General features: G+C 40.7%; 2 protein-coding genes across 8 annotated transcripts in view; one reads left to right on the top strand and one right to left on the bottom strand.

Moving 5' to 3' along the window:
* CHID1 (chitinase domain containing 1) overlaps nucleotides 1–4,925 on the bottom strand; it is a 96,025-nt gene extending 91,100 nt beyond the window's left edge. For 2 of the 6 annotated variants that reach the window (XM_007429567.3, XM_025167526.2), the window contains exons 1-2: nucleotides 4,856–4,925; nucleotides 1,627–1,765 (exon numbers count right to left, since the gene is read on the bottom strand). In XM_007429567.3, the coding sequence (XP_007429629.1) occupies nucleotides 1,627–1,737 (111 nt within the window). In that variant the 5' untranslated portion in view covers nucleotides 1,738–1,765; nucleotides 4,856–4,925. Of the gene's footprint in view, nucleotides 1–1,626; nucleotides 1,766–1,868; nucleotides 1,945–4,647; nucleotides 4,667–4,754; nucleotides 4,775–4,835 lie in introns of those variants that run through there. The other 4 variants (XM_025167523.2, XM_025167524.2, XM_007429568.4 and 1 more) reach the window with 4 other exon arrangements.
* Nucleotides 4,926–7,548: 2,623 nt separating this feature from the next.
* AP2A2 (adaptor related protein complex 2 subunit alpha 2) overlaps nucleotides 7,549–15,241 on the top strand; it is a 61,851-nt gene continuing 54,158 nt past the window's right edge. The window contains exon 1 of one of the 2 annotated variants that reach the window (XM_007429563.3): nucleotides 7,549–8,269. In XM_007429563.3, coding sequence (XP_007429625.1) covers nucleotides 8,203–8,269 — 67 coding nt within the window. In that variant the 5' untranslated portion in view covers nucleotides 7,549–8,202. The remainder of the gene's footprint in view (nucleotides 8,270–15,241) is intronic. The other variant, XM_007429564.3, reaches the window with a different exon arrangement.

Raw genomic sequence — 15,241 nt, 5'->3', positions numbered from 1 at the left:
AGAGGGGTTGCTAGCACATGATTCAAGGACAGATAGTAGTTTTAGGCAGCTTCAAAATTACAGGATCAAAACGTAATTGTGAAGTGATGCACTCAGAAATATAAGATAGGGAAAAGCAAAGGAGAAGCTCCTGCCTTCACACCCTATATATGTACTTTCCAAAAATGTCAAGTTGGTTGCTACTGGAAACAGGTGAGATTAGCTGCTAATCCAATAATCATAACCAACATGACAATTCTGAAAAAGGCTCAAAGCAATGGTACATTCTCCACAAATGAGAAAGTATTGCAGAGAAATATGACAAAACTCAAACCAGCATATCCTTGACAACACTGGACTACATCCCAACTACACAGAAGCAGAGAGATCCAGCCAAAGGTGGATGGTGATTTAGTTGACTCCCCCTTTTTTTGCAGTCCCTGCATCACCTCTCATGCTGACCTGGAGAGATCACAACCATCTGAAACGTACAAGGAAGAATAGAGAAGATCTCCCCTCTCATCTCTTTCTACCAATTTGAGCTTCCCCACTGTAAACAGTGGATCTAATATTAGCTACTAAAAAATCCTTTGGACTTTGGATCATAATTTTCTAACACACTTACAATAATCGACCATTATTCTGAGGAGTTACTAAGCAATTGTAAGGCATACATAGATCTGTGTCTTTATAATTCCTATTTTGAAAAAAAGCACATCAGATGCTTTGTTGCTTGTGTATCTACAAGTAAAATTAGTATTCAGGACCATTTCAGAAAATCGGAGGTCTTTTACCCAGAAGCAAATTTCAAATACAAAGTTGTATGTATCCCAGCTATTCCTAAAGAATTATGTGCGGTGAAAATCTGTTTATATTGCTACAGGTACACACAGCCGGAAGCTGAAACTGATAGTGATTGCTGCCTCATGTAGAGAATTCAGTCTGTAACACTATGCTATGTTGTTGTTGTTGTTATTATTATTATTATTATTATTGGTTCACACCTCATGGCCAACTCTGACACCTTCCAGGGTAACTGATCTATCTGACATGTTGTCTGATAAATGATGAAACTGAGGAAAAATGTTTGTAATCACTCAGTTATGGTACTGGGGAAGGGACAGTCTACCTTGATTCTAACTCAGAAATGTCTGTGCTACCAGACCTGGATGCATGTTAGGTTTTTGACTGAACTGGTTAAGTGTGTTGCATGAATAAGGCCACTAGTGTTAACTAGAGCTGCACATGAGTATATAAAAGGAATACTAGTTGAATAATTGTAAATCTACAGTATTTAAATAACAGATTACCAGAAAAAAGAAGGGATATTTTGAAATCACTGATTGGTGTTATTCATTTGTAACACATATTTCCTGAGCAAGCATGCATACAGACTAGATGCTATAACAAATAGAACACAATATTTTGCAATTAAATGAAGATTTTATATTATCTAGGAGCTGCACTGCAGAACTATCTGACTAGAAATCAAGGAGACTGTTGTGAAATTAACAGATTTCTGTCAAGCACTCTCTGTGTACATTCAAAGAAAACACAGCTAGGTCAGAGTACAAAATCCCCACAGTATTTGATAAGAACCTTTGCTAATCGAAGATTAATGCCAGAAAATCAACCATGTTCTCCTACCTTTTCATCCAGTGTTTTTGAGGAAGCTTTTTTCAAATCTGTCTTTGACAATGTAGCATCAACCAGCTGAGAAGCCAGAGCAAAAACAAGACCAATGCAGATACATTTCATGGCAACTTTAGCTATTCGAGTCTAGCTTCTATGGATAAAGAAGATAGAAACAGAAGTCTTATACAATGGAGAACAATTTAATTTAGATCATTTTTAGAAACTACTGATAAAGGGAGGGGGGAAAAACCCACCAGGGCAAGTATCAGTCCTCTCAAAAATCCAGTTCTATCAGGATTTGAAGTATCCCCCAATGATCTAGCCTTTCCTCTGACAGTAGTTGAGATTAAAAAAAAGAGAGAGATTACATGCTTCATATGAAAAAATGCACATTAACTTTTTCATTGGTGCTTTCAGCACTGGTTTAGAGTAATTAACATTTCCTTGTTTTACTACAGTACCTTCAGTGTTTTCAGGATTAACTTTTTGCCCGCCTACTTCTCCTAAATTCAATATTTTTTTCTGTAGAAATCGGCAGCTTATTGGTACATTTGTAACAGTTTAAAAAAAAAACATTTTAAATTCAATAAACAAATGCACAATCATTTGAACAAAGTGTATTTTTCATTTGATATCAAATGACCTCTGTATAGTGTCCCTGAATTAAGATTGTATAAGTTTCACTTTTTTGCAACTTCAGTTTTTCTCCCCCTGTGCTTTAATATTTCTGGAAAGTTTACATGTACCCACATTCTATCCAATATGTCAGATTTGCCATTTAATACAGTCTCAGAATAGGATCCCTTTAACAACAGACATTGTATATCTTAACTTTATTGTTGATTACAGCAAGTCAGAAATCTAGGATGATATGTATTACAAGTTCACACAACTTTGGGTGAAGTATGGCATGTAAGAGTTTTAAAATGTGCCATATACACTCACTTTTCCTCAGCATTGTCATATAAACATAGTCATAGAATTCAGAGGAAGAATCACTTTCCAATAAAATATATATTCCAGGTGTCGTAGGTGTTATATTTGCATCACAGATACAGAATTACTTAAAACACTAATGGTCTGCTGTTCAAGAATAGCTAGGAAGATGTCCCAGAAGCTATAGGATTCTTCATGTCTCATCTTCTATGGATAGACAGAGGACCCAACTCAAGATCCAACCTATACTTTCCATTCAGTGTGGAAGTTTCAATAACAGCACTTTACCAACTTTGAAACTCCTCCTCCTGCCCCACCCTCCAAAACAGGCATGCCTGGAGCTGGCCAATAAGCATACAAAAAAATAGGTGGATCCTCCTGTTGATGTATAGTCCTCTCAGTCCCTGGACCTGCAGGCAAATCAACAGTAGAGCTATCATAGATTAATTCTCACTCACAATTTAAAAACAAGCAAGAAAAAAACCCGGCCAGGAATGGAAAATAAAAACATCTTTTCCTTTGTGTCTGCCCTGCTAGAAAGAGCCTGCTAGAGATTACATTCTTTAGTGTCTTCAGCAATAGACTAACAGGCTTTGCTCCATTTCAAGTGACATCAAGGAGGAAGCTTTAAGTATTATTTTTTTTAAAAAAATAATATGCATACCTTTTGAAAAACACAGTATATTTTGCAAGCCTCAGTAGACTAATTACTGTGGCATAAACGTTTATAGCTCTAAATCCACAAAGGCATATAGTATAATCAATCTGTTATCTTTTAAAATCCATTACAACTAATGTTTTTGCTCTGACAGATTTACTCAAGTCAATTGTCTGGAAATTATAGCCTCCGTTGTGGAAATCAGACAGCACCCAATGAAAGGCTGCAAACTTTAGTTAATTGGATAAGGCTTTAGAAAACACTTTAATTTAAAAGGTGCCATCAAAACAATGAGCTTTCAAGCATCATCTTAAATGGGGCATTCCCTCTTCTAAAATACACATTGAGACACATTACTTAAAAACAATAGAACTATTTTAGATGCAAAATCTGGTTTGAAGCTATTAGCTAAAACAAATCACAGCAATCCTCACTCCCAGATGTAGTGGGAAGCGAGGTCATGCCCACAGAAAATTCTATTAGTGTGAATTTACTGTGGAAGGATGGGCACAGCCCACTGTTTCATTCCCCACCCAATTTACTGGCTAACAGTTCTAGTCAAACGGTTTACATTATTCCATTCTCCATTACAAAAATACCAGGCGGGTAATTTACAATTTTAGAACATTCCTCAAAATGATACCAACCAACCCACAGCTTAAAAGTTAAAGCCAGGGAAAGACCTGAAAACACCTCAGTACAAAAATCCAAGAGGATTTTGCAGAAGAGTTATAAAGACCTATTTGTCACTTGCTTTTCCATCAGCAAGAGAGGAGTCCATCTCATCAATTCCTTTATACAAATTCCACAGAATTTGGATTTGTGTACATTGGCACAACTCTTTTTAGGTAATACTGTATTTCAATGTTACCTTCCCCAAAAGCATTAATTCACAAATACAACCCCCACCCACCCCCCACCCACCGCACGAAAGCTACTAGCCCTTGGTGAGCTCAATAGGGTTCACTCAGCCATTATCGGGTCTAGAAATAGAGTCGAAACCACCATTACTACACTCCCTGGCTGTGAGCCTGCACCGCATGAAGCCACAAACAAGCAAACCAGATTATGGCTTCGCCAGTGAGGGATCCCAGCGGCCCGCGCAACTGAATCCCACCGCTCTGCAAAATGACGCGCCTAGGCGATTGGCCACTTTAGCGCAGAGTCCTCAACCTGTTTCCTCCAGAAAGGGTGGCCTGTCCCGGCCCTTCCCATTACAACACTGGAGGCGCAGAGCTGTGGATAGGCTGCTACCGCGTGGGAATCCCACCGGGGAGCAGGAAGAGAACGTTTTGAAGGGCTATGAGTAGAGGACGATCCGTTGCGTGCAGCTCGACTCAACCCATGCAATTGCGACAGTGGAGAGACAAAACGGGGGTGGGGGGGTGGGGGGCAGCCCTAATCCACCGGCGGGAATATGCAAACACAGCCTCCTCCACCTCAAAAGCTGGAGGGAAACAAGGGACAAGGAAGAGCAAGGCTTCCTTCCCGACTTTTCTCTCTTTAGCCCAGCAGCCAGATCACATCCTCAAGATCAACGACTCACGCCGCTTTCATTCGCTGAACGCGGCGGCCGCAGCCGCAGCCACAACCTCTCCTCTTAAACGCGGGAAACTAGCTAGCTTGCCTTTTGAAATCCCCTCCCACCTTTTCAGGGACTCGTATTCGCGCCCTTGATTTCCTTCGGTAAACCGGATCTGCCACGACTCGGAAGTGAAGCAAGGGCTTCAGAGGCAAGGGGCGCACGCCTTTTAAAGGGGCCGTTCTGTTGTCTTTTCCTGACAAGGGAATGTGTCTTCGTAATAAAGTGGCGGATACCGAGGAGGATCGAGAGAGATGCCTCAGGTCATACGCTAGGACTGTACTCCTTACTGGAGGACCGCTTCCGAGACAGCGGGCTTACAACTGAGAGACACCTCAGGATATTAAACAGGCTTAAGCACAATAAACATAACAGTGTATTGCAATGGCAAAACAAAACAAAACAAAATCTAAAAATAGCCACATTAGAGAGAGAGTGTGTGGTGATAACAATAGTAATAATAACAATTATAAAAAATAAATAAAAAGGCTGGGTAACAATCCCTAACTGGGAGTTCACGTTATTAAGACCGGTCAAAATGGCACAAAACGTTCATAAAAAGGACGTGATGAAGGAAGCTGGTGATGTAAAAGGGGAATTAATTCCATTAGCTGAATTCAATTACTCCATCCAGACAAATTAGTTCAATTAGATCAAAATTCAGGCTACCAGATCTGAGCTGCAAAAAGTTGCATGACCACTAGTTGGCAACAAGGAGTTAGAGTTTTCTGTATTTGAGAAGAAACATTCAAAGTAGTTTTACAAATTCTCATCCAATTCACTGCATCATTCTGCCAAAAATTGCATGGTTGGTTACTGTATCGCAAAGTTCTCTCTGTCCTTGGAAGGATGTGCAAATGTACAATCTGAGAGACTAATTTGGAATTTCCTGCAAAGCTGTACCAAGTTAATTGGGGCTAATTTCCCAGTAAGGTTGAAATCCCATGCACTCTTGCCTAGAAATTCATGGAATTCAATATCTTCTACCTCTGAGTAGACACAAGCTAGCATTTGGGAGGAATAAGGCCAATGTAGTATATCTGTTGCACTGAGTGTGGCTGGGTTTGTGACTCTGGAGCTCATGAGTTGTCTTTGCACCAGTTGCTAGCTTACTATTTCTCAGACTGACCTACTTAATACCATTTTTGTTGTGAGAATAAAATGAGGGGAGAGCACCCCACCCCAGCCCCATGCTTCCTGTAGAACTCAGGCTGTTACCACTCCTTCTGCCTTTTTTCTTCTCATAGAAAGTATGGTACTACTAGGAATCACCTTGTAAGTTTCTTATGATCAGTTCAACCATTACATATAATGCTGTACCTTTAATAGATTCTTGTGTTGGCTCGCTGAGCTATAGGGCTATAGTTTTGTTTTCAAAAAGAACAAGGACGAAGAACTTCCATTTCGGGGAGGGGGGGGCGGATCTGCAATTCCATTTCTTCTTGTGGCAATAAGTTTTCTTGGCAAGAGAAACAGAAGTGGTTTGCTATTGCTTCCTTGGTCTGACCTTTCAACTTCCAAGCCTAGCCAGCGCTGAATGCCTGTAGGAGGGACTGACCTTTCTAAGCCGGCATTGCTGTCTGAAGTAGAGAGAAATCAACCAGTGGAACTACGTGTTGATTCTGTAGTCTGAAAAACAGACACTGTCTTTTTGATTCACCCTGGAGCTGGCCAGAATGACTTCCTGAGGATGCTGCTTACCTGAAGAAGAGGGACTGGCTATTGTGATTTGATAGAAAGTCTAATGATGAAAAGACTGGCCATAGTGACCTCATGCTGAGTCATCAGGGGATGTAGAAGTAAAAGTCCTAGTCCAGGGATATGCAACCTTTTCCCACCCAATGACTATATCAATCTTTGAATGGTGGAATCAGACCAGACTTGACTGAAGGGATATAAGGGAATTAAGAATGATCCATACCAGTTTTGAGGTGGAAAATGTATGCAAACTGTAGGTTACCCAGTCCTAGAGTTTGTCAAGGTCGTTTCTATTTAGATACCTTCAGCATGACATTGCACACTAGCTTCACTTATATAGACTCTTTGCATCTACCATCAGTCAACAAACCAGTCTGTGATTTAGATCCATCCCTCTCCCGCAGAATACAGCATAGTGGGGAAGCTGGCACTTGTGGGCCAGCACAGGATTATAACATCATGTCACTATTGCTTAACTAATATGCCTGTTAAAACATGGTCCTTAAGACCAATGTATCTTGGACATTGGAATGGACATAGAAAGTTCTTCATGCAACATGTTTAACTGAAACATTGGGGGGGGAGTGTTGTTTATGGAATTTATGAATATTGATACTTATGGAAAAACCTGTTCTACTGTCCTAAGTTTGGTGATGTTTATAGAAAAAGAGAGGATTAAGGAAGTCTGCATGCCCAGGAGAGGTGCTAAAACCCAGATTCACACTATAAAAATATTTTTGGAAGAGCAGCATCTAATTCTAGGGTTTCCATGATATAGCACAAGAAATGAGTTTTCTTATATAGAGAGGCTTGGAAGATAAGTGAGATGCTGTATTACTATTGTTATTACTTTATTATATAGTCTATTTTGATTTAATTGCAGTGAACCATATACATGATATTGTAATATTTGAATAAAAGAAAGTGATAGCTGTCGATTTAACATGCTGATTGAAAGGCCATTGAATTTCAAAAGTTGTAACCAAGCTTCCTGTAGCCTCATCTCTCCCATCTGCTATAATCAAGCCACATTTAGGCTTCTGTGTTTTTTTTTTTTAAGTAATGGAACTAAACAGTATAGTGTGCTCTCTGCAGAATGTCATAGGGCTTACTACTGAGCCGTGCAAGATTGCGCTTTTATATCCTGTACCGACAAGGCAGTCATGGAGCAAACTTCTGGATGCTTATTCAGGAATATCCCATTATGTCCAGAAGGCTAAACTCACGAGAAGGCTTGAAGATGGCAAACCAAATCCAATTTTAACGCTCAGGCGGATTCATTTCTCAGCGGGGGCATGGCAGAGACGGCGCTGTGCGGCTGGTTTCTTCCGCCCAGCCTAGAAAGGATCAACACCTGTTCCTACTCCTGCAGCAGGATAAGCGCCGTCTTGAGGGAAAGCCCAGGGCGCTCGGCGGGGTCTCTCCCTTGGGGCGGAGAGCCCTGTTGCGGCTGCTGCTGACGAGGAGCCAGTGAGGCCATGGAGCGTCGCTCCGGGCAGCCTCCCTGGGCCCAATCCCCGCCGCCACATCCCCTCCTCCGCACACGAGGTGGCGCCCCGAGGCGCTGCCTAGCGGCTCCGGGATAGGAAGGCGAAGACGGAAAGGCGTCGCGCTTGCGCTCAGGCGGGGCGGCAAGGCGGCTTCGGAGGCTAAAGGTCCTTCGCGCGGATCGCGGCAGCAGTCGTGGCGGTGGGAGCTCTGCTTCGGCGTCGAGATGCCGGCCGTGTCGAAGGGGGATGGGATGCGCGGCCTGGCCGTCTTCATCTCGGACATCAGGAACTGTAAGCGTGGCGGGGGCGGCAAGGAAAACTTGCCTCCGGCGAGGAGGGCTGGGCGGGGAGCGTCGGGGTTCGCGGGCTTTTTCGGGTGGGGTTCCCTTCCCGGGGGACCCGGCTCGTCTCCCCGTTTCTGCTCCGTGGCGGGTTCGGCGGTACCCCTTCCTTTCCACCGAGACGGCTCCGGGTTGCCTTGCGAAAGGGACCTTCGCGGGGAACGTGGGGCCGGGGTTGCTTCAAGCGTAACGGGGATCCTGCTGTCTTGGGAAGGTTCCGCTCCGCTCTCGCCACGGACGGCGTTTCTGGCTGGAAATGAGCCACCTTCTGCTGGCGCTTTCTTTCACGCTCGCCGAGGGGATCTCTGAAACCGCTCTGGGAAAGCTGGTTGTAATGATGCGAAGCCCCGCGTGACGGGGCCGGAGAAGTCCTTAGCCTGCGCGAAGGCAGCCTCTTCTTGTCTGGGTGGCCTTAAAGGTATGGGGCGGGCTTCGATGTCCGTTCCACAACCCCGGAAAATGGGCCCTACTGAAACAAGGATCGGCTCTGTCTTTGGGCGCGGGTGAAACGGGAAGCACGGCATAAAGGAAAAGATTGCCTTGTGTGTAGCGGGAGGAAAAAAAATGAGAGGGTCTTCGCTGGGAAGCTGGCGGCTCAGCCTCAAAACTCTTCACTGCCCGAGGCAAGGCAGCAAATGAGGCCCCATCTCAAATCAAGGTATGCTGGTTAGCCCCGGACAGAAAATTCCATAAATTCCTCTTCCCTGGCTGCAGAAAGCAGTGAAATAAAGCATCCAAGCATTTACTCCACCATTACAAGGGAAGGGAAGCAAGTTGCAGCAAAAATAAGAAGGACAAGGCTGTTCTGGCTTCCTTAGTTCAACTTCTCGTCCTTTTTGCAAAAGGATACGGCATAAATCAGTCTTGACAAAAATAATGTGCTGATACTACACTGCTTAGTAAAATTGAATCCCTTTTAGAAGAATGGTCTTGCTGTTGTTTGCCTGTGCCCCCCAGCAGACAAAAGTAGCTGTTTTTTTCTGTTCCCCCAGCACATTTGCTTTCTGAATAACACATTCATTCAGGAACGATCATAATAGGAACTGCACCTGTGTAATTGCATATATTTAGATGTATGTTAGCACAATGGTACGGCTTCTATGTCTCGCCTGCAGTCTGAGGTTGAACAAATTCTGTGTTGAGTCGCTGAAAGAATATTCCAAATCTTCTTTTGGCAGCAAGACTATCCTTCAGGAGACCTTTGAAAGCAAAGCCGGAAAAGTTGGCCAAAAGACCTCAGTGAACTAGCCAACATTCATCTTAAGAATTGTTTAAAAAATACTAATGGCTGTATTTATAGTCGTGCCAGCACACATGCTCTTCAGGTGTTTCTGATAATAAGTACATTGAGAATGTCTAGCTTTAGATACCTTGGAAAAGCATTCTGTGATTTGGTACTTTCCAAATGTGTAACCTTGTGACAAGGTATGCAAAAATATATCTCAATGTATCTGGAGGGTACCAAGTAGAGGGAAGATTGTCCTAGAACTAGCTTTTAGTAAAATGGTTGAAAAATCATTTGATTGCTTGATATGTTTCCAAGAGCAGCAGATTCTCCCTTAACCTATGCCCCTGTTCTGGAAGCAAAATAGGAAATATCTCAGAAGAGGAATCTTTTTATTGTAGAAGCTTGGCTGGTGAAGTGCTATCATAAATATATAACTTCTGTTGACCCTTAAATACCAAGGAGTTGGCCATCTTCGAATGAAGAATAGCCTAGCCTTTAGCTTGGTCTGCGGTTACTGGATATACTGAAATATCTATGTATGTGTATTATAGTTTTTGTGGAAAAGAACAATTGAAAAGTGATTTACTGTCATTAAGCACCGTGATGGTTGTTACTTTCAATATATAGAACATATCAGATAGCTGTTACTTCATTACAAAAATGTAAAACCCTTTTCAATTTTTTAAAACCTTTTAAAACTGTTTTGCCCAGCCTGATGTATAGTTATAGTGAGCTGTATCTCATTTACAGTTGCATTTCCTGAAAGATTTGGGAAATTGTGATTATTTTAAATGAATAATTATTTGCAGGTGCACCTTAGATTTTTATTAAGAGGAGGATGTTTGGATTCCTATAATTTTTTTAAAACTGCAGTGTATAATCTGTAGGCTATTTAGCAAGAATGTAGTACTACTATTGCCTGGAGAGCTACACCCAGCTTTTTGTAATATATCAACAGTTGTACCCCAAAGGTAAACCATGTCAGGAACCCCAAAAGCTCTGAAAATCTTTTGCTTCCTTGCCTTTCTGGTAAATATGCCCACTATGTTTAAACCAACTAGTTTCAAAGAATGATTGTTTGTGTTCTTGGAAGCCTTCCTGTGTAGGGAATGAACTTTGGAATCCTCTATTAGACATAGCAGAATTACGATGACAATTGTCAGAGCGGTTAGATCCATGGCTGAGGCAATTACCCACTTTATAGCAACCTCCCCTAACTTGTTGGCTTCCTGATGTACTGGGATTACAAGTCCCAGGATTCTATGGACAATGTTGTCTGGGGCTTCTTGGTTACAGCCAGCCACCCCAAGGATTGATTACAACTCTGTGGCAAGCTGAGAGAGCTAGGTCTTAAATCCTTTCTGGAAAACTGGGAGGGTAGGGGCCCACCGCACATCTGGGGGGAGAATATTAGGGGCAATGGCAGAGAAAGCTCTCCTCCAGGGCCCCGTCAGTCAACATTCTCTTGCTGACAGGGTCTGCAACATGCCCTCTCTGCCTGACTGGGTGGGAAAGGTTGATGTAATGGGGGTGAGATGGTCCTTCGGGTAACTCAAAATGTTGCTCAAAATGCTCAAAGGCAATCCTAATTTTTTTTACAATCAAAAGTTATTGGTTATAGACCAGCAACCTTCAGACTGTCAGAGCAAATATGCTGGTGTAACTTGTCTATGATACTCAACTAGATGCTTTTCCTAATTTTGCACACTCCCTTCCCAAGCTTATGTACTCTATTTCAGTTCCCCAGTTATGTTTCAAATGTCCCCCTATCTTTGGAAACAAGTAGTGGCTACAGTTTATTTCTGCTTTACTTATGGCAAAAGGATTATCTTTTTCCCAACTAGTTTGGTTCTTTTAATACTAGAGGATGGTTCTAGTGCTCATAGAAGTGATCATCCCCAGCAAAATTAGGATTATTACAGTTCTCTCCTTCCCAGCTGGTTTTGATGGGTTATGAGTAGGCTAGATAACTTCTAAAGTATCAAATAAAGGGTCAGAGCACACATTCTCCTTTTTACTGATAGTCAGATACATATAGCTTATCTTAGACAGCTAGAAGTTCCTAAGCATAGAAAGGCCTTCATTTTGACACACTGTAATGTTCCTTCATTGACAGTCCTTGATGGAAGATACAGGAGAATTCCTCTGATGGAGTGCTATATCCCTGTGAGTCCAAGCACACTGAGACTGTTGAATGTGACTTGTTAATTTGATAAAGACATTCAAATATGACTGTTCTCAACATTTACAAGGCTGCCTGGCTATTCTGATCAGTTTATCTCTTTGTTGTTCTTTCAGTTTCTGATCCATTCTAACATACAACAATGCAAAGTTTTGAACAGCAGCTTGTAAAATTCATTTGAAATTGATCACCCATAAGAGATCTGTCAAAACCCTTGTTTACATAATTATATAGTTCTATTTCTATTATCTTTGCTTCTAGTCGCTTGGTTGAACTGTCTTACTGTTATCTATTCACAGAATAATATTTTACTACTTTTATTTCACTTATATATTAGTATTCCTTTTATAGATAGCATAGAATAATTTATACTATTCCTTTTATAATGATACAGTATATAGTATAGATTGATTGGTATATAGTTATTCTATGTTTTAATCTGAATATATTACCACATATAATTTTAACATTAACATTTTAATCATAATTTACTTGTTAGTTTTTGTGGATTTTTCTCCTATATGAATTTTAGAATTTAATGTTTTAGTTACTTTGCTCACGGTACACATGGATTAGTACATTTGGAAGAATTCATAATTTCCTGGTTTTGAATGTTATCTTACACTAGTCTTGGACCAAAGTTAAATAAATTTGACTTACAGGCTTCTGTACACCAGTATTTCCTGCTTTAACTGGTGCAGAACTCTAGGGAATTAATTACTATGTCATTGTTTTTCTGTCTTAGGCCTGTAATTCATAGAAATTACGTAAACTGGCTGTCCAAACTTTAGGAAGCTTCCTTGCCTTTACATTAAGGCTGTTGCTGCAGTAAAGGATAATCAGGCTGCCAGCTGAGTGCTATTTTCTTCCAAATAATTCTTAACTACATTCAGAACACTTGTATCTCTACCATCGTTGTATTTCCCTGGTGACTTCTATATAAAGTTCCCATAATATGTTGATAGAGTCTAACTTATTCGGGGAACTGTTTCAGTAGAATAATGAATTCAGAAAGACTTCATTCCATGTTATTTTTTCCTGATTACTTGTAATTAACAGGAGGAGATATTCTGAAAAGATATTCTGTTGGTTAGCTTTGATTTAAACTGTTTGGAAGCATAGACAGACAGACAGACAGACATAGATACTGCAGTTAAGTATCAAGAATGTGCTGGGGAGGAATGAACTTAATATATACCTCCACTTAGGTGGCCATTAGCAAAATAGTGGAATTTGTTCTGTGCTGCCTGTATTCTTAACAATTGTTTCATCCTCCTCTTCCTTACTGTGCACTGTTGAAATACAAGGTGTGGTTTTAATTTTGTTTTCAGTTACTTCTACTTTTCTGTACTGGATATTCAAGAAAAACTACAAAACCATCAGTAAAAGTAACACTTGAGTCACCCATATAAACCAAATTATATAATGGATCTTGATGAGTTTTACTTTGCTCACTGTACTTCTAAGGCTTATGCTTAGGTTAGTCCTGGAACAAAGAAGGTGGTAAAATATTTTAACATTGTTAATTTGTGGCCCATGCAAATAAATGAATGGTAATATTGGATAAGTTTTGTCTCTTAAAGCTGCTATCATTTTCTGAAGAAAATACAGTTTGGCTACTGGAAGAAAATTATTTATAGTTAGCTTTACTTTCTAGAACCTTTATTGGGGATTTAGTGAATTTTCTTTTGAGATGTTGGTTGACTGTTAGTTACAGAAGGAGCTACCCAAAGTGCTGATTGCTTTAATGAATCGCCCAATACTTCTCTGGTCTGCTAAAACATAATTGATACCATTTTTACATATTGGAAAAAAAATGTTTACCATGGAATGTCACAGTTTTGCCCCCTAGAATCTCCTAATCATGGTGTTGCTGACTGTACGCGCGCACACACACACACTTGGAAGAAATGTCACATCCAAATGAAAGGAATTGGAAACAATACAAGAGTCATTCCTTTTAAAGGAGAGATTTTCCCTCAAATGGATACCTAGGACATGCATATATGCCACAATAAGTTCCCCAAGGGATATATGATATGAATAGAGACAAAATACAAAGAAACAAAACATAGTATAATAAAGAGTATAATAAACAAATTCATACAGTTTAAGGAAAGGTACAAAAGCAAGGTAAATATAACTATTCTGCTAACATGAAATGCACATGACCAGTGTAATTTGTACAAAATAATGTTCTTATCCAATAATGGTTAATGAAGCTTTTTTGTGGGAGTGGAGGCTGCTTTTCATGTGGAAGCTCATTTGAACTACATATTGCATGACAGAAAGCTGATTCTAACTGAAAATACATTGTGGTTTTTCTTTGATCTTAGTTGATTAGGGCCTATCCTTGACCTGATGGAGAGAACAGCAAAGGCAAACATTGCTTATTGGAAACATTCCACTGCTTTTCTCTCCTAGTAGGTTGACTTGCTGCATCTGCTGGAGTGGCCATAAACTCCGTTGTTTTAGACTTTTCCTAGATTTAGTCATTCTGCTGCAGTTCAGAGTTTGAGTTGAGAGACCCTGAAGTGTTTGCACTGGTTTGTCATCAGCACTTGGTTTTTTTGTGGCTAGTTTGTTCTACACCAATTAAAATATGTACTTGCAATTCTTTATAATGATTGAAACTTACAAACGAGCGGAGAAGAAGCTTGTTTGTAGAATCAGATTAAACGGATTCGCTGAACTTCTGAACCTCCATTGTACTTGCTTAATCTGAAGTTGAACTGAGTACCATTGAAGTTGTTTTTTTTACCCAGAAAGGCAGTGTATTTAAAAATTGCTTTCCTTCCCTGTTGCCAAGAGTGAAATGGGCAGACTATTGGTGTGAACTTGGTAGCTTTTCTGCAAAAGCCTATTTCATGTCAGCTTGAAAACGGATTTTTCAGCTGAACTAAGCAGTCATGGATTTCTCTACACTTGGTAGTTTGCTGTTGACAAGGGACTGGCCATCTGTACTGCATCACAGAGCTTCCTCTGTTTTTCACCCTGTAGGGAGCGCCTCGGCAAAACGTGTTCTGTGCTGCTGAGAGCAAATTACGCAAAATAAACCCCAAAGGAGCCAGGGAATGACTTGTCTTTCAGACTTCTACGGACTGTAGCTTCTAGAACGAATAAATTAGGAGTGAATAACAGTTATTGTGCACTTGTGCATTTAAAAAAAAAAAAATGCTTTTAAAGAAAGATGGTATAATTAACAGCTGTAAGCAGCCATGCCTCCGTCAGGGTGATTTGCAATGACTAAAATTATGATGCAAGATGTATCAACGGCGATTCTGGAGAACGTAGCTCGGAATTGAATTGTTGTGTTCTTTGTGTTCTCTGAGCTTGCTTTTTTCTTGCAGACATTTTGTTTCCAGGCTAGGAACTGATGATGTTGCCTTGTCTGGTAATGAAACATCAGCAAGAGGAAAAGCAACCTCGGGGAATACTAAGAACCCAATAACCTATTAATCAGTCAAGACTTAAAATGGAATCGAACTCATGGCAAGAAGTAATTTTTACAA

Source organism: Python bivittatus, unplaced genomic scaffold (assembly GCF_059951505.1).
Source record: "Python bivittatus isolate LINGU-HERP-01145 unplaced genomic scaffold, Pbiv_v1 ctg000480_np1212, whole genome shotgun sequence".
In the NCBI taxonomy this organism is placed as follows: domain Eukaryota; kingdom Metazoa; phylum Chordata; class Lepidosauria; order Squamata; family Pythonidae; genus Python; species Python bivittatus.
This window is presented reverse-complemented; position numbering and strand designations above follow the sequence as displayed.